This window comes from Nicotiana sylvestris, chromosome 10 (assembly GCF_000393655.2).
Source record: "Nicotiana sylvestris chromosome 10, ASM39365v2, whole genome shotgun sequence".
NCBI lineage: Eukaryota > Viridiplantae > Streptophyta > Magnoliopsida > Solanales > Solanaceae > Nicotiana > Nicotiana sylvestris.
In genome coordinates, this window is record NC_091066.1 from 38,264,738 (window position 1) to 38,283,993 (window position 19,256).

Below are 19,256 nucleotides of genomic sequence, written 5' to 3' on the forward strand. Positions count from 1 at the left end.
GTAGTATACAAGTCAAACAACTAAGAAACGGCGTCACAAAATAGGCTATTTACTTTACTTAGGCTTCACAAGTCAAACCAAATACACTGGAAAACAGAATGTATGTCATAGCCTAATGTGCTAGCATCAATCCATGTCAATGAGTATCTCAAAACGACTCAGTTTCTTCCTAAACTACTCCTAAAAAGAAATTAAAGTGCCCGGTTCGAGCTACATCCTTGGAAAAGAACCGGTGCCCAAAGAAAAACCAAGGAATACTACCTAGATATTCAAAAAAAAGAAAATCTTTTTGGTGTTTTTAAATCAGACTTTAATCCCTCAAGAAAACTGTCCAAAAGATCCATTGTCGGGAAAAGTCCGAGCTTTTGCAACTTTTTTTTTATTTACTTATTTTTTTTAACCTAGACTATGTCTACTACGAGTTATAAAAACAATTATACTCCAGAAAGTAGTTTCCCCACCCCACACTTATATTATGCATAGTCCTCAATGCAGGATCATAGAGAAATATTAAAACAAGGGTGAGAAATACTCCTTGAGACCCTCTCAGACCTAGCTCGGACATGATCCTCAATATTAAAGGAATGTGACGACCCCACACTTAAGATCAAACATGCTCCTCAACTTCAACTTTGGGTACTCAGACTTCCCCTGCTCTGCAAAATAAAAACAGCACAAAACTTGATACTAAAAAAAAAGTAATCAATAGATAAAAGATATACAGGTTGGGTTACCTCCCAACAAGTGCCTTATTTATAGTCGTGGCACGACTCTGCTATTTTGCTCAGGCTGGGCGCTTTCTCTTCTTCTTTCTCCCATGAAGTCTAGCCTTTTTGCACGCTCTCGGAAGGTCTCCTCTTTCATCTCTAGTTCTTTTCTCAATCATCTTAACACGCTCAGCTGGAAATACCACCTCCTTTAACTCAGTTGTCCCATATGGATCACTATAATTCACATAAGGACTCTGCTTTATCCCCTTCGATTCTACCACAGTAATCATGCACAAGTCCTCATAATGCTTAGGAAGCTTAAGTGCCTTGTACACATTAAAAGTGACCTCCTCATTGTCAACTCTCATTTTTAACTTCCCTGCTCTCACATCAGTAATTGCTTCACCAGTAGCTAAGAATGGTCGCCCCAAAATAATGAGCACTCCCTCATCTGCCTCGTAACTAAAAACAATAAAATCAGCAAGAAGAATAAACTTTCCCACTCGAACTAACACATCCTCAATAATTCCTTCGGGCATGACTAGTGACCTATCTGCTAGTTGTAAAGTGATTGTAGTAGGTCTAAGTGCCCCCAATCCGAGTTGCTTGAACAAAGAGGATGACATCAAATTTATACTGGCCCCTAAATCACAGAAGGCTCTACCAACTTCTTGTTTTTCAAGAGACAAAGGAATTGTGAAACTCCCAGGATCCTTCAACTTAGGAGGAAATTTACTCTGAACTGTGGCACTGCACTCTTCAGTAAGTGCAACTGTTTCAAACTCTGCATGTCTTCATTTGTTTGCCACAATATCTTTGAGATACCTTTCATACTTAGGCACTTCCTGCAAAATTTCCACCAAAGGCAGATTCACACTCACTTGGCTCAAAATATCTAGGAATTTCTTGTACTTAGCATCATCTCTTTGCTTCTGCAGTCTTTGTGGAAACAGAGGTGGTGGCCTACTCTCAATTACTGGCTTGGGTCTTTTATCATCTTGCTCATTCCCCTCAACTGGCTTGGGAGCTAATTCTCCTTCAGGATGATCTGTATTCTTCTTTTTCTTTGGAACTTCTTCTAGTGCTCTTCCATTTCTCAAGGTAAACGCATTGACTTGAGCTTTAGGATTGGGCTCAGTATCACTTGGAAGAGCTCCAGCTGGTCTAGTGTTTTGAGCACTGGCAAGCTGTCCCATTTGACGCTATAAATTTCTCACTGTTGTGGCGAGGGCTTGCTGCTCAGCCATCATTTTTTGAGAGAGGGCCTACTGTTCAGCCATAACTTTTTTCAACATGTCTTCAAGGTGACTTGTAGGACTCGCTTGTTGTTCAACCTGAGGTGGTCTATATTGCTGTTGAGGTGTTTGAGGCCTGTATTGATTCTGAGTGCCTTGGTTTCCACCCCAAGAGAAGTTTGGGTGGTTCCTCCAGTTGGGATTGTAAGTGTTCCCATATTGGTTTGTTTGACCCCTATTTGAATTACCCACAAAGTAGACAGACTCTAGGTTTGCGGGGCATATGTCGCTCGTGTGCCCCTCTCCACATATTTCACAAAAAGCTTGAACATGTTGTACCTGTTGCTTGTTGATACTCAAGTTCATCTGGTTGACTTGATTGGTCAGTGTAGAAATTTACGCTGATAATGTTGAGACGACATCTAACTCAAGAACCCCTACAGACTTTTGCACTGTGTGTCTGCCCATCTCTCTCTGCCAATCCGGATTGCTCTTGGAGAATTTGTTCAATAATGCATATATCTCGTCAAAGCTTTTCTCCAACACTTGACCCCCCAGCTGCAGCATCTACCACGATCTTTGTTTCAGATTGTAGCCCTTCTATGAAAGTGTGAGATAACACTTCATTCGTCTGATTGTGATGAGGACAGTCTCTGAGTAGCCCCTTGAACCTTTCCCAAGCTGAGTATAAAGATTCTCCTACTTTCTGTTTGAAGGCAACTATCTCACTTCTGATCTTTGCAGTTTTGCCTGAAGGGAAGAACCTTGCCAGAAATTTTCTTGCCAAATCATTCCATGATGTAATTGAATTAGCTAGTTCTGCTTTTAGCCATCGCTTCGCCTCGCCCAATAGAGAGAATGGAAAAAGTGTAAGCCTCACATAATCTGGAGTGACCTCGTTAGTGATGTAAGTATCACTAATCTCCAAGAAGTTCAAAATATGCTACTGTGGATCCTCGTGTGGAAGACCCATAAATTGCCCGTTTGCATGAAGTAGCTGGATCATGCTCTGTTTCAAATCAAAGTGCCCAGTGATCCTGGGCTTCACTATACTGGAGGTGACATTAGCAATGTTGGGCATTGCCATCTCCTGAACAGCCATGGGTTGCTCCTCTGCCATGTCCACAGGAAATTGAACAAGTGCCTGAATATTGTTCGTGTCCCTTGCTTCCCTCAACCTCCTGTGAAATGTTCTCTCAGGTTCAGGATCAAAGCCTTTAAGTCGGTCTTGGCTCCTGACCCTACGCATTCAATCAAAGTTCCTGAGATCCGAGCAACAATCAAGTAACGTTAGACTCGATGAAATAGACAATTAAAGCAAAAACTAGCAAGTAGCTAATATTCAAGTCCCCGACAATGGCGCCAAAAACTTGTTGCTCCCAAATGCATACACAAGTATACGTGGTCGACAAGTAATATAATGATAAGTTGAGTGTCAAACCCATAGAGACTTGTGTAAATTACTCACTAAATCACTAAAATTGTTATTCAATCCAGCTAAAATCAAAGTCCAATAATATGATTATATTATACTACAATTCTAAATAATAACTAAGTTATCATGTAACGAGTTGATTGTTATGTATTCAGTAGAGACAAATATTCCAGGGTTGTGATCGATTCACCATTCGTATTGTGTTCTAATTAACTCTCCCTTTCATATAATTTACTTATGGTTGCTAATTAATCGATAAATGCTCTCATAGCCTTCTCCCGAAGTACTACTCACCTATTCTTAATAGATTAACGCCTATATTCCTATGAAATCAATCTATTAAGAATGCATTAAGATCACGATATTTAATTAAGCATGGTGACTAGGCATATTCCTATCCTAACCACAAATCCGCTCCCCCTAAGGGTTAAGATCATGCTCTCTTCAATTCTTCTCTAATCTAAACATGGCTTTCCCAAGCATAACATAGATAGTAAATAGAACCTAACTGCTGGCCAGACAATTAAGCAATTAAACACAGAATTGAAGAAACAACAATATATTGGTGAATTATAATCAAGGTCAAGTCAACGTTAAACAACAATATTCATGGTTAAATCACAACCCCAGAACAATGGGTGCTTAGCCACTCATGATATAATCAAACAATTGCATAAGTTTTGATTAATTGAAAATACTAGAAAAGATGAAGAATTCTGAGATGTTCCTGATCCTCAATGTTTCCTGCGTGTCTTTTTGCTCCAAGGTGCGTCTCTCCCCTCAAAAATAGGTTTAGTCTTGCTTTTATACGTGTTGTGTAGGTCTAGGGCCGAATAACCTTGTCCCGGGTGAAATTGGAGAAATTTCACGTCATCGGTGCCCTGGCTAGCTCCAGGCACCCTCCACGGCGCCCCACAATTTTGAGCTACTATTTTTGGCGCCACAGGTAGGGCTGTGGCGCCCAAATTCACACATTGCCCGGTTTCGTTCGTTTTGGCTCAAATCTCGCGCGTTTCGCCCCAGTTGCTCCCGAATCATTCCCACACATAAAAACACTTCAAATTAATATAAATCATAGCATTTAACATCCCAAATTTATGAAACAAATGTAAAATATGAGGCGATATACATAGAAATATATATGCTTTAAGCTAAACATCAACAATGTTTAAAAAGATTGTATCGTTTACCGTTGTTTCATGATGTCACTCACTAACAATATGAAGAATAAACTTGCAATATTACTAAGAAAAAATAGGATATGGAGTAGAGTTATTATATAAAAAAAAGTAGGGTAAATGATAAAATATAATAATTTAATAATAAGAAAGGGCAAGATAAAAAAAAAAGCAAGGTAACGACGTCATCACATCAAATCCTTCATTCCATAAAGTGGCAGTTTTCGTCGTTACAAATTTAACAATACGATACAATAAAATTTAAGTAAAAAACAAAAAAATAATGTATTTAAAGTAACAATACAATACAATACAATAAAGAGAAAAGGTTCAAAATTGCCCCTATACTATTGTTTATTGTTTACTTCTGCCAGCCGTTATACTTTTCATCCATTCTCGTCCCTACCGTTAATGATGTTTTAAAAATTACCCCTAACCCTAACGTTTTGACACTGTGACAGCTGATCCCATCAATTTTATCCATGTCAGCTGCCATGTCATCGACCCTACCAAATTAAAATCCCACAGACCCATTATATTTCTGTCTCCACCCGGGACCCGCGACCCGTTTGCCAACTAAATAAATAAGTAGATCCATCTAAATTTACAAAGAGGGTCATTTGGTCTGCATACTTTCAATAGAAACAAGAGAGAAGAGTGTGGAAGGTTCAAAAGAAAATCCTCTATTTTCAGTTTTTAGTGCTGTCCAAGGTAAAATTTCCCCCCAAAATCTAAACTTTTCTGCTAGTTTCATATGCTTGTTGTTTATAAATGAAGCATTTTTGTCTTAGGGTTCACATTTCTTTTCTGTTAAAGTTAGGGTTTTTAGATTATGCTTAGTGGTTTGGGGATTTCACTATTCTATGCTGAGATATGTGATTTGTCATTTAGGGTTTTACTTTGTCTGTGTTTTTGTCGTTGTTTGTGTTTGCATGTGACTTCAACTTTATACCCTAATTATTTGTCTGTTTCTGTTGGTCGTTTAGGGTACATTGGTGGAATTGATAATATTTGGTTTATTATTACTTTGTTTTAGAAGAACTTTCTCTTGTTTAGGATTTCAAGTATGTGTGGTCCCTTTTGCTTTTTAAAGAAGGGTCGCATATGGTTGGTTTTTTAACTGAAAAAGGATTTGAAGTATTTGTTAATAACTGACTTGTTGTTATTTGGTCCCTTGTTTCACCTGCATTTATTTTGAAGATGATGCTCATGTGGGTCTCTTAAAGATATGTTTTGTGCTTATTTTATTGAGGTAGGACTCTAAGTTTGATACTTTATTATATGGTCCCCCCTATGCATGCTTGTGTCCATTTCTTTATCATAGTACCTCATTCAATTTTGTTTCTTTATTCATCTACCTCTGTACCTTTTATTCCCTTTATTATCCCCTCTTTTGTTTATTCAAGCTTTCCTTTATATATTTATTTATTATTTCTATACCTCTTGTCTTTGTTACTTCTTTATGCATTTACTATGGTAGGCTGTAATAACTTTATTCATGGTTATTATGCAGCCTTTTATAGATGGTGCTAGTTGAGTTAGTTTTTCTTCATGGTGGGGAATGGACTAGTAAGCCACATCTGATATATAAAGAGAAGTATGTGCACATCAATAAAGATTTTGACTCTGACTTGTTCTCTTATGCTGATTTAGTTGATGAATATGATACCAAGTTTGGGTATATAGGGGTGCAACAACTAATAGTAAAGGGTCCCGGTAGTAGATACTATAAAATAGATGGGGATGTTGGGATTAGGACTTTATTAGACTTTATTAGTGAGCAGTGTAATGTTATTAATTTGTTTGCTGTAGAAGAGTGTGAACCAGCAATTGATGTACCTAATATAGTCAGTCACATTGAGTCACACACAGTAGAAGTTGAAGCTGCTACTGATTGTAGTGATAATGATAGTGAGGAAAATGATTCTGATTCTCCTGAATTAAGTTCTGATGGATTGGAGCAACTTTTTTAACAAAAGAAGAGGGACATCAATGGTAAGTTAATTGACTATAAAGAGTTAGATAGGTCAATGACATTTAAAGATATACCTGAAGCTATGAAAATGATCAACATGTATTCTCTTGCAAATAGATATGACTAGCAGCAAGTTAAAAGTGACCTAACAAGGCTTAGGTACATCTGTGTTGGTGACTGTCCCTTTGATTGTCATATATCTAAAGATTCTTCAGGGGGTGGGGTTAAATTCAAGACTTTAGAGCCTGAGCACACATGTGAAGCTGCATTTGAAAACCAAAGAGTTGATGCAAATACAATAGCTACTTACTTTTAAAAAGGCTTGCAAGATAATCCCAAAATTAAGGTTAAAGAGATGATAACAAGCTTGAAAGTTGCATTTAATATAAATGTTAGTGAATCTAAGTGCAAAAGGGCAAAAAAAATGATTTTGGAGAAACTTGAAGGTAGTTTTTCAGATGAATATAATAAGCTTGTTGCCTATGGCAATGAATAGAAACTTAGCAATCCTGGGAGCGATGTAATAATTAACTTATAAAAAGATACTCTTGAAGAAGGCAAAAGGAGGGTTTTAAGGATGTATATTGTTTTCAAGCAATAAAGTCTGGGTTTAAGAGTGGTTTGAGACTTTCATTGGATTGAATGGAACATTTTTGAAAGGGAAAGCTAAAGGTCAACTGTTGGTGGCTGTTGGTCAAGATTATGCCAATCATTTTTATCCATTGGCTTGGGCTATTGTTGACAAAGAAATAAAACTTACTTGGAACTGGTTCTTTGTTCACCTACAGACTTCACTAGATTTTAAAATGGGTGAAGGGATCACATTTATATCAGATATGCAGAAAGTATGTACTGTTTCTTTGTACTATTATTTTCAGCTTTTGTCTTAGTTTCTTTGTATTATTATGTCACGACCCGGATTTACCACCCTCGGGACTCGTGATGACGCCTACTAATGTGAGCTAGGCAAGTCAATCCTTTAAACTAATTACTCCATTAACCAATTAATTTTTAACAGATATAAAGCGATAGCGTATAAACAACGAAATATTTAATTAAGCGGAAGAAAAATAATAAAATATCTGATTCTATAGCTATTACAACTACTTAAGCCTTAATCACCCAAAACCTGGTGTCACAGTGTCACAAACGGTCTAAGACTACTAAATACAAGGTCCAAGAATAAAAAACACATTGTTTCTGAAGCAAAAAGATGAAACAGGAAATAAAAGATAGAGGAGACGCCAGGGCTTGCGGACGCCTGCAGGTCTACCTTGGATCTCCACGTGGACTGAAGGTAGCCTCCAACTACGGTCTAAGAGCTGCTTCGGAATCTGCACATAGTTCAGAGAGTAGTATCAACACAACCGACCCCATGTGCTGGTAAGTGTCTAGCCTAACCTCGGCGAAGTAGTGACGAGGCTAGGACCAGACCACCAAATAAACCTGTGCAGTTATATAATATACAGCGGAAAGTAAAGCAGAAATAGACAAGTAAAGATGGGAGGGGGAAAACATGCTTCGAGGAATAAAATGTAAAACAGAATATCAAGAGAACTATAAAGGAGTCAAAATCCAACCACTAACAAAAATAAGGAAAACAAAGGCAGGTTTCACTTTCTTTTCACATCATGTCGCAGGCGTGCAACCCGATCCCATTTCATTTATCTCGTGGTAGGCGTACCACCCGTTCCCATTTCATTATATCTTGTGGTAAGCGTACCACCCGCTCCCATTTCATTATATCTTGTGGTAGGCGTACTACCCGCTCCCATTTCATTATATCTTGTGGTAGGTGTACCACCCGCTCCTAGTTACAAGCCAACAATAATCACAAGGAATCCCCGCAAGGGAACAAGAGTAATATAACAACTTCCCGGCAAGGGAACAATAATATTTCAACAACATCCCGGCAAGGGAACAGTACTATCAAATAAATATCCTGGCAAGGGAACAATAATATCAAACAAATATCCCGGCAAGGGAACAATGGTGATAATAACATATGAAGCGCAATAAACCATAACAGAGTCATAACAATTATTGTCACACCTCCTTTTTCAGCCCCCGCGTGGGGACAAAGGAGTTTTTTCCAATTAAAGGACAATCGAAACGGGATTTATTTATTTATTTCAGAGTCGCCACTTGGGAGATTTAGGGTGTCCCAAGTCACCAATTTAATCCCGAATCGAGGAAAAGAATGACTCTGTATTACAGTCTGCGAACCAGAAATCCGGATAAGGAATTCTGTTAACCCGGGAGAAGGTGTTAGGCATTCCCGAGTTCCGTGGTTCTAGCACGGTCGCTCAACTGTTATATTCGGCTTGATTATCTGATTTTATACAAATATGAACTTATGTGCAAATTTTATCTTTTTACCGCTTTCATAATTGTTATTATTATTTTTACAAGAATGTGAACATCGTTTAAAAACATGTCTTTGGATTGCGTCACATAAAATGCACCCGCGATCCGGAACGTATTTTTATTCAATGTTTTAGGATTTGGATTTGGGTCGCATAAATGCGCACCCGTGTTTAAGAATGTATTATTATTAAATCGTGCCTAAAGCGATTAGCGTATTATTATTTATGGGTAAGACTGTGGAATTCACTAAACAGTCCATCCCGAATTCTAAATACTCAATTAAATATTTATTGAGGGCCCCGCAATTAGTGCATTTTATTGGGCGAGGCTCATCTCATTTTATTTTTAAAAGGACAGTCCTAAAATGCCTACATTTTTTATTGAAATTTGTCTCTACAAAATAAAGGAGAAATATCTTAATTTATTTACATGTTATTACCTAGTTACATTATACTAGGCATGTTCTCAGTTTGTCAAATTAAAAAAAAATAGCAATTCTAATTTTAATCCTAGACCATTTACATGCTGAAATTAACCAATATTATTTAACTAAACAATATTTCTACCAACTTCCTACTAGATGGCCTATTCGTTTGATTTTTGACTCGACGGAATTACTACACCATTTATTTATTTTTAGGCAATAGATGTAGATAGTTCATTTGTTAAGCTATCGTTGAATGTTCCACTATATGTATTAAATATCTACATGATTCTGATTTTTTGCAAGCTAAATAATTTATACAAACAAAATTCAGAATATAATTGAATATAATTCAGAATTTCAACTCTTCATTTTTTCGTATTCATGATTCATATTTCGGATTACAATAACCAGCTTTTCAGTTGTGTACCTGATATTGGAAGCAAAAGAAAATGAAGATGAGAATCAGCAGCAGTAATAACAGTACAACACAGCAGCAATAGCCCAGCAACAGTAACAACCCAGCAACAGACCGGTGGAGTAGTAATCCCAAAACAAATGCTTCCAACTTTTTGAAACAACAACAATTAATGCTGATTTTAAACAATGAAAGAAAGAAGAATATTTTTTTTTTGTTTTTTTTTATTTGAAGGTTAGAATATTTTTCGAAATTTTTCTCTCTTAAATGTTCAGCCTTTTTTTTTCTCTTCTTATTTTCTTTTTGTTCCAAATTCGTTCCTCTCTTTTTTCTCTATCTGTATTTTGTTCTGTCTGTCCTTTCTTCTTCCCTCTCTGTATTCTCCTTGTGTCTTTCAAGACTTCCTATATATAATCCCAACCCTTTAATCAATTAAAATCAATCCCTTTCTCTACCAAACCCATTATCTTCTCACTCATCCCCATTACATTAAATAAATATATCACACCACCTCATTATATTTTGTCCCCCATGCCTAACATAAACAAATACAAGATTCCCCCACACTAAAATTTGTCTTATCCCCCCTTTATATTAAATAACTATATCACAACCCACCCCATTTCATTTTGTCACCCATGCTTCACATAAAAAATTACAAAAATGTACAATTCCTAAACTACCCCTCCGACCTTATTGCAATTACTATTTTACCCCCAAACGTACTGCGATTTACCAAATTACCCCATCAGCTATAACAAATCAATTAATCAAACTTAACCAAAATATAGACAATATGATCAATTTCTAACAATGTTCAAACAACGAATCACATGAACATGATTTCTTCAATATTTCAACAACAAATCACATGAACACAAATTGAACAACAAAGAACAACTAAAATTTGATTGAACAATATTTTAGCAACAAACAAACCTATTTTCCGATTCAACAACAACAACAACAAACAAGTATATTCAGATTTCTAAATTCAATAATATTGAACTTAAAATCAACCCTAACAACATTACAACCAACAATTCCTATACTAAACTTAAACAAGATTATGAGACAAATTCAATAAATAATCATAAATGATAAACAAGAAATCAAACTATACAAATTTCGGATTCAAGATCAACCAAACAAAGTATGAACATGAATGAAAATATTCAATAACAATAACAAACAAACTTTGTTCAAACTTCGAATTAAACTTAAACAAAACAAATAAACATATTCAAATCACTAATATTCAAATAATCAACTAATCTTTCTTAAATTAAATCCAACAAAACTTATAACAAAGATGCATGATCCAAAAATTAAAACCAAAACATAACTTCTCATTATATTACTAAATTAAAAACGAACTTCAAACAAGATGAACACTAACTAAATCTATATTAACAACAAACAACGGATTTGAACGATTTAAACTAATACCTTTCTATATTAAAACTAAACTAACAATTCCTTTTTACAAAAATAAATAAAATTAACATGAAACAAAATGAAAAACAATTAATTAAATTTTCATTTGAATCTGAAAATTAAACCAACAAAACACATGAACAAACTAAAAAAAATTAATTCAACGATGAACAAGACAAGAATGTTAAACCCAAATCTTAAACCCACTAACCGGATCGAAACGACGATCGAAGAAGATGGTCGTTTGGCGTCGTTTGAAGACGACGCAGCAGGTACAGTAGCAGTTCCAGGAGCAGCAGCTCAACACGATGGAACAGCAGCAGCAACACGTCGGAGCAGGCAGCAGCGCGACATAGTAGCAGCAGCGTGAATGGAGACGAAGACGCAACGGCAGCCATGGGAGCTCGAGTTCGAGCTCGATGAAGCTCGTCCATAGCTGGTCGTAGCAAAAACAAGCAGCAGCATGACGGAGCAGCAGCGGGCAGCAGCAAAACGCAGCAGTGGGCAGCAGCAAAACGCAGCAGTGGCGGACAGCAACATCTCCAAGACTGCTGCTTCTTCTTCTTCACCTCATGTTGCTCGTTGGTTTTCTGTCCAGCGACGACGAGGTGGTTTGGAATCAGCTGCTCGACGGGCAGCAGCAGTAGAAGAAGGAGAAGATGCAGCAGCGGGCAGCAACAGTAGAAGAAGCAGACGATGCAGCAGCAACTACGAAGAAGCAGACGATGCAGCAGCGCGACGGGGTTCGACGGAGGGTTGGCTGCGTTTTTTTTCTTATTGAAGAAAGAAGATGAAGGAGTTGTGCGTGTTTGTGTGAGTGTGACGGGGTGAGGGGGAAGGGCTGGAGGGGGTGGTCGTTGGGGGTAGGGCAGCCATGGATGGAGCTTGAAGATGGTGAAGGAGAAGAGAGAAAGAGAGAGGGGGGGGGGGGGCGGATGGGTTAGTATTTTTTAGGGTTTTCTTCTTCTTTTTTGTTTTGTTTTGTGTTGTTTGTAAGATAATAGGGGTGTTGGGTTATGGGGTGGGTCGACCCAGTTCGAAATGGACTGGGTCGTTTGGGAAGATTGAGCCAATTTTTGGGCCTGTGGCTTGAAATCGAAGAAGAGGCCCAATTCCGACTTTCTTTATATTTTCGCTCTCTTTTCTTCTTTTATTTCTCTAAAACTAAATTATAAAAATACTTAAATTATTATTAAGAACTAAATTAAGTTATAAAAGCGCAAATTAACTCCAAATAACAATTAACGCACAATTAAGTAGTAATTAAGCATAAAATTATATATTTGGACATTAAATGCTAAAAATGCAAACGATGCCTATTTTTGTAAATTTTTATTTTTTTGTAAACAAACTTAATTACTAACAAATTGTAGAATTAAATCCTACATGCAAAATGCGACATATTTTTGTATTTTTTTATTAATTTAGCAAATAAACATGCACAGACAAATACAAATAATTATTCAAAATATCACAAAATATCACAAAATTGCACACCAAGGAAAATTATTTTATTTTTTGAATTTTTTGGGAGTAATTCTCATATAGGGCAAAAATCACGTACTTACAGCTGCCCCTCTTTGCCCGAAGACACGAAGGGTTTTCGTGCAAAGATAAAGCGAGCGATTTTTGTCCATCTGAGTACTCCGTGTGAAGCATTTTTTTAAAAAAGATTTGACCGAACCTTTGCTTCAAAGGTTTCCTACATATCCTGGGCTAAACAGAAATCAGGTCAATGTAGTTCGGGAAGTTTTGGTAGCTGGGACTACCGTGAGACTGCATTGTTACTGTTGTTGCATGCTATTACCACTGCTTACCGATCTCCTTGTTACACCATGCTTAAAAGAAAACAAGAAGCTAGGCTAGACTGCAATTTGTTCTTGTTGCCTTGCTTTCTTGTCTGCTTGCGTTTCTTCCAGTGCTTTTCTTCCGATGCTTTTCTTCCTTTTGACACATGCACTTGAGTTTGTGCTGGAACCTCTTGTTGCAACCTTCTGCTTCCCGGTGCTGGGGATTTTTATTGTTTCCTGCTGGGGATTCCTATTGTAACCCTCTATTTTATTGTCCTCTGACTTGATCCTGAAATGTATGCCTCTGTTGTATGGGCGGGCTCCCAACTTCAATACTTGAAATGAAAAACTGAAATGTATGCCTCTGTTATCTGGGCGGGCTCCCAACTTCAACGCTTGAAATGTAAAGACTGAAATGTATGCCTCTATTCTATGGGCGGGCTCCCAACTTCAACACTTCAAATGAAAAGACTGAAATGTATGCCTCTGTTCTATGGGCTGGCTCCCAACTTCAACACTTGGAATAAAAAGACTGAAATGTATGCCTCTGTTCTATGGGCGGGCTCCCAACTTCAACACTTGAAATGAAAAGACTGAAATGTTTGCCTCTGTTCTATGGGCGGGCTCCCAACTTCAACACTTGAAATGAAAAGACTGAAATGTATGCCTCTGTTCTATGGGCGGGCTCCCAACTTCAACACTTGGAATAAAAAGACTGAAATGTATGCCTCTGTTCTATGGGCGGGCTCCCAACTTCAACACTTGGAATAAAAAGACTGAAATGTATGCCTCTGTTCTATGGGCGGGCTCCCAACTTCAACAACAACTTTAAAAATAAACGTCATTCCTCTCTTCAGGCGGGCTCCTAACTTCAACCAATAAATCGCCATTCTGTTATCCAGGGGGGCTCCTGACTTCAACCAATACTTGAACTGTGTGTCTCCGTTCTTCAGGCGGACTCCTGACATCAGACTTGAAAAGTATGTCTCTGTTCTCCAGGCGGACTCCTGATTGCTAAATTTAAAATTGAATGTCTCTATTCTCCAGGCGGACTCCTGACTTTTGAAATTTAAACTGTATGTCTCTGTTCTTCAGGCGGACTCCTGACATCAGACTTGAAAAGTATGTCTCTGTTCTCCAGGCGGACTCCTGATTGCTAAATTTAAAATTGAATGTCTCTATTCTCCAGGCGGACTCCTGATTGCTAAATTTGAAATTGAATGTCTCTATTTTCCAGGCGGACTCCTGCTTTTAACAACAACTTAGGAGGAAATGCCTCTCCTATGGGTAAAAACAAACTTAGGAGTAAATGCATCTCCTATGAGTGAAACTAAACTTAGGAGGAAATGCCTCTCCTATTGGTTCAACAACAACTTAGGAGGAAATGCATCTCCTATGGGTGAAACTAAAACAAACTTAGGAGGAAATGCATTTCTTATGGGTGAAACAAACTTAGGAGGAAATGCATCTCCTATGGGTGAAACAAACTTAGGAGGAAATGCATCTCCTATAGGTGAAACTAAACTTTAGGAGGAAATGCATCTCCTATGAATGAAACTAAACTTAGGAGGAAATGCCTCTCCTATGGGTGAACTAAACTTAGGAGGAAATGCCTCTCCTATGGGTAAAAACTAAACTTAGGAGGAAATGCCTCTCCTATGAGTGAAACTAAACTTAGGAGGAAATGCCTCTCCTATGGGTAAAAACTAAACTTAGGAGGAAATGCCTCTCCTATGGGTGAAACTAAACTTAGGAGGAAATGCCTCTCCTATGGGCAAAACAAACTTAGGAGGAAATGCATCTCCTATGGGTAAAACAAACTTAGGAGGAAATGCCTCTCCTATTAATGAAATCTTCACTTAGGAAGTGCGTTTCCTATGCGTGAACCATTTCCTTCTTCCTGAATTATTTACTTACCTGTGTTGTCTTCCCTCGAAACTACTGGGGATTATTTTGATGGGGATGACTTTTCCTTTTCTTCCTTACCCACTCTGGGTTGCCCAAAACTCTGTCGAGGATGCTTCTACATCTCGATGAGCCACTGGGGATAACACTGCGAACTGCTGAGTAACCCTGCTAAGGATAACACTGCTGAGGATAAATCTGCTGAGTAAATATGTTATCTTACTCCTTCCAAAATTACTTCCTTTTAAGTAGGATGTTTCATTCCTCTGCAAACTGCTTCCTTTTTTTCTCTTTTTTTTTCTTTTTTTTTCTTTTTTTTTTCTTTTTTTTTGGTGTTTTTGTTTTATGCATAGCTTCTTCCTTCAAAGATTAACTCCCTTGAGACTCGTTTTGCCTTTCCCCGAAAGGAACCGCTGAGGATACCGATTTTCACCAAACTTGTGTTGGACTCCTCGAAACTGCTGGGGATAACACTGTTGGGGAATTATTTACTTACCTGTTGGGGGGATAGAATGTTATCAGCTGGGGATAACGCTGTCGAGGATAACACTGCTGGGGGATTCTGATTCTTTCAGAACTAGTGCTTCACTCTTCGAAAGGCTGTTGGGAATGATACTGGCCTTTTGCTTTTCTGAGCACAAGCTTCATCTCTTTGTTCTGTCTGCTGGGGAATAACTTCCTCCATTGAAACTTATTATGTTGGGGGCAACACTGGTTCAGAGATCACTTCCCTTGTTATCTTTATTTTTCCCCAAATGGGTACCTGACTTCCAGAAAATTTTCTAAATGGAAGGAAAATTTTCTGCCCCAGTTTGATGATATCCCTTGTGGCATGCATTTCTGGCATCAATGCCATTTCCTTTACCTGTTTCAAATCAAACAAAATTTGTTAGTTTTAAAACGTGGTGGTTGGTTCTGATACTCCTACTGGGATGGTTTTCCCTTTCTCCTTCCTTGCTGTGTGTTCCACAACTTGTTGGGGATGATATTATTTGCTGGGGATAATCCCTTTCTGCTGAGGATATCCCTCTTCTTTTGTGGCATAGTTCGGAAACTGGCATTTCCCCGACCTTTTAGTCTAGTATGAATTTCCCCAAATCATGCTCACTGCTTTCCTTGCTTTGTTCATGGGCCTTGGCCTTGAGGTTTATAACCTTGGTTTTGGCAAGGATATCCCTCTTGACACTCGTCAATCCTTTTGTCAATTCCCTTTTGCTGGGGATATCTTTTTTGACACTGGCCTCGCGCTTGTTCCTTGCTGACTATACCATTTGGATGTACTAGTCAAATCTCATCTTGCATGATTGGATAGATGATGGCCTATTTTGAAATCATTTCCCGCTGGTTCTAACCAAACAGACTCTACTGGGGAATTTTCTATGAAAGGAAAAGATAAAAGGGAACAGAATAAAAGACAAATGAAAAAAATGACTCTGTAACAAAAGAAACTATAAATAAAAACCTATCAAATGCAGACACTGACTCTAATGGTCATGACATGCATATGTGGCCTATCCTCCGTCGTTAATCGTCTTTCAAGACCTTCAATTGACAATTCCCCATCTGATTCTCAATCTTATTCGACTTGTAATGCCCGAAGGGTTTTCACTATCAAGTCTCTCTCATTTTGGTTTTTCTCTCAGCTTTCATCGCCTTATGGTGTCCGCGAAGATTTTCACCGATAAGACTCTCTCATTTGTATCACTTTCCAGCTGGGGATTTGGAGTGTTGCCGGTATGACTCTCTCTGCTGGAGATTAGAGTCCTTTCTGCTGTGGAACAGAATGTTATGTTCGCCGGTAAGACTCTCATTTGTCTGACTTGGCATCTTTTGCAGACTGGTCAGAAGGTCTTTCTTTGGACCGTAATGTGGGTTTTTGGACAGGCTAGAAAAAAGGGTATTAAAGGCTCAAAAACAAAATAAATTTGGGGTTTTAAAATTACAACCTTCGGAACCAATTTTGCTTACCACAAGCTCAACCCTTGACCCAGTTTCTTGCTTGGGGGATTATTTACTTATTTTTTATTATTTTTATTACACCATGTACACTATGACCATTGTGGCCATTATGCACCCTATGACCGAGCCATGAAGCGCCTACGTATCCTCTTTGAGGAATCAGGTCAAACGTAGTTCCCAATTCCTCTTTTTCATTTGATTTTCTTTTTTTCTTTGTTATCAATTTTCTTTTCTTTTCTTTTCTTTTTTTTCTCTTTTTTTTCGTTGTTGTTTTCTTTCTTTCTCTCTTTTTTTTCTTCGTTGCTACTGATTCCGAACGAGGGGTATGAAAGAAAAATAAATAAGGCTCAAAAGGGGTAACGAAGGATAGAGTGTTTGGGTAGCAGAACAAAATGCCTTCGTCATTGCAGTCTTCAAAACATGCCAAGTGCAAACAACACGATTAAACAATATATTTATAGTCTCTTCCGATGGTGCTGGACTTGACAATTATATTCAACATCTGTTTGTTCATTTGTCACTTCTAAAGCACCGTTGGGCGACACTCTCATTCTCATTATTATGAACGACCCTCATGCCAATTTAGGCGAATCTTTCTTTAACGGTTTTCTTTGTGTTTAACTTGCCCCAGTTCCACATGACTCGGGCTCCAAATAATCTCAAACCGTTCTTATTTCCTTTAAATGCTTTGATCACCTTCCCAGGGTTTTATGATTAACTTTTAAGACTAGGCCCAAACTGGGTGCGCATGTCATGTCCCTAGAATCGGCATTGAACAAAAATGATAAAAGGACTAAACAAAAAGATGACTGGAAATAATAAAAGACCGGATTTTGTATTAGACTACCGGTGAAATGGTTTAAATAACAAAACAAACAAAACAATCCAGAACAAAATCCTAAAACAAACTGGACAAGACAACATCCGACTTATAACCCTAATAATCCGAACAACAGAAATGACAACAAAATGAGCCACCACAAGCTTCTCTCTTGCTGACCAAGGAACGAAACGTCCTCCCACTTTATCAAAATTGGCATTTTAGCCACTGAGCTTTGCATCAATACTGCCGAGACCATTACCAGCTTCAATCTCATCAACCTCCGTCGGCAAGTTCTCGAGGGGGTTCGAGTGCTCCATGTCACTGTTATTAATCACAACCCGCCCTTCTCGGATCATTTTCTCTACTTCCCTTCTCCAACTATGACAGCTCTCAATGTTGTGCCCTATGACATTGGAGTGGTAGGCGCATCGCGCTGCCGGATCAAAGCTCCTTGCAAGTGGATTTAGAGTACATGCGGGGAGTGGCTCAATCGAGCCAGCATGCCTTAGCCTTTCAAACAGACTGACATAAGATACCCCGATGGGGGTGAGAGCCTTTCCTCGTTTCAGCAACCTCTTCATTCTTGCATGTTGACAGGGCCAGAAACCTGATCCAGATGGCTTTTGATGTGCTTGTATTGGTATGTAAGCATTTCATGGAGTCGGGTCCCTGGGAAGTGAGGTATGGCTTTTGAGGTCACGGGGAAAGAAGTGGTGTTGGGGAGCGGAGAAGCATTGAGGAGTGATGGAGCTACTCGGATAGCTGGGAAAGCTGCCATAAGTGGGTTGGGATGGAGAGTATGGGGGATCTTCCATTATGGTGTTGGGTGCTTGGGAAATGACCGAGTTCAAAAGACTTGGCGGTGGAAGGGGTGGTGCTTTTCCCGTTATCCATGCCTGATACATGTCTGCCACATGCTGTCTCAGCATTTTCACTTCTTCTACCAACCCGTTGTTCCGTTCGACCAATTGTTGTCGGTCATCAGTACCGACCCACTCGGTTCTGCGGTTCTGAGCCATTGTCCTTTGATTTTGCTTTGCAGGGAGGAGTTACCACAACCAACCACTTTCTATATATGGACACATCAAAGGGAAGCCATCACGTTAGTGTTAGGGCATTGGACAGACAATCATATATCAGAGATACAATGTACCTAAGCAGTTAGACAATTGTGCCCCCTGAAAATCTTCCACACTCTCTTTTATTTATTTATTATTATATTTTTTTATTTTTTATTTTATTTTAGTGGTGGTCGAATCTTATGGAGATTGCCTACGTATCATGACCCCGCATGAATCAGACCGAGCGTAGTTCGGACCAATAAAGATAAACAATACTCAACATTTTTTTTAATTTTCATATTAAAACAAACTGGGTTTCAAAGGTTTAAAGATGACCTACAAACTTGAAAATCAAACAACCGGCATAATCTAATCAAAAGATTTACAAACTCAAAAACAAACGGCCAGCTTCCTTTCCCCGTTTGTCAAATGCAACCAAACGACTATTTTTGCAAATGTGGCCCCTTCCAATTCTCACATGAATTTTGAGGCCGGGGAGGATTATTTTATGACACTTTACCAACTTGTCCATTCTTTTA

General features: G+C 38.4%; 1 protein-coding gene and 1 non-coding gene across 2 annotated transcripts; one reads left to right on the forward strand and one right to left on the reverse strand.

Moving 5' to 3' along the window:
* Positions 1-784: 784 nt before the first annotated feature.
* On the reverse strand, positions 785-1,906 carry LOC104236706 (uncharacterized). Its single transcript, XM_009790690.1, has 2 exons — positions 1,536-1,906; positions 785-1,460 (listed from the first exon to the last, which is right to left on the reverse strand). The coding sequence occupies exons 1-2, from the start codon at positions 1,904-1,906 to the stop codon at positions 785-787; spliced, it is 1,047 nt and encodes a 348-aa protein (XP_009788992.1).
* A 673-nt stretch (positions 1,907-2,579) lies between these two features.
* On the forward strand, positions 2,580-2,684 carry LOC138880596 (small nucleolar RNA R71). Its single transcript, XR_011403325.1, has one exon. It is a non-coding gene; the product is annotated as a small nucleolar RNA R71 (small nucleolar RNA).
* The last annotated feature ends 16,572 nt before the right edge of the window (positions 2,685-19,256 follow it).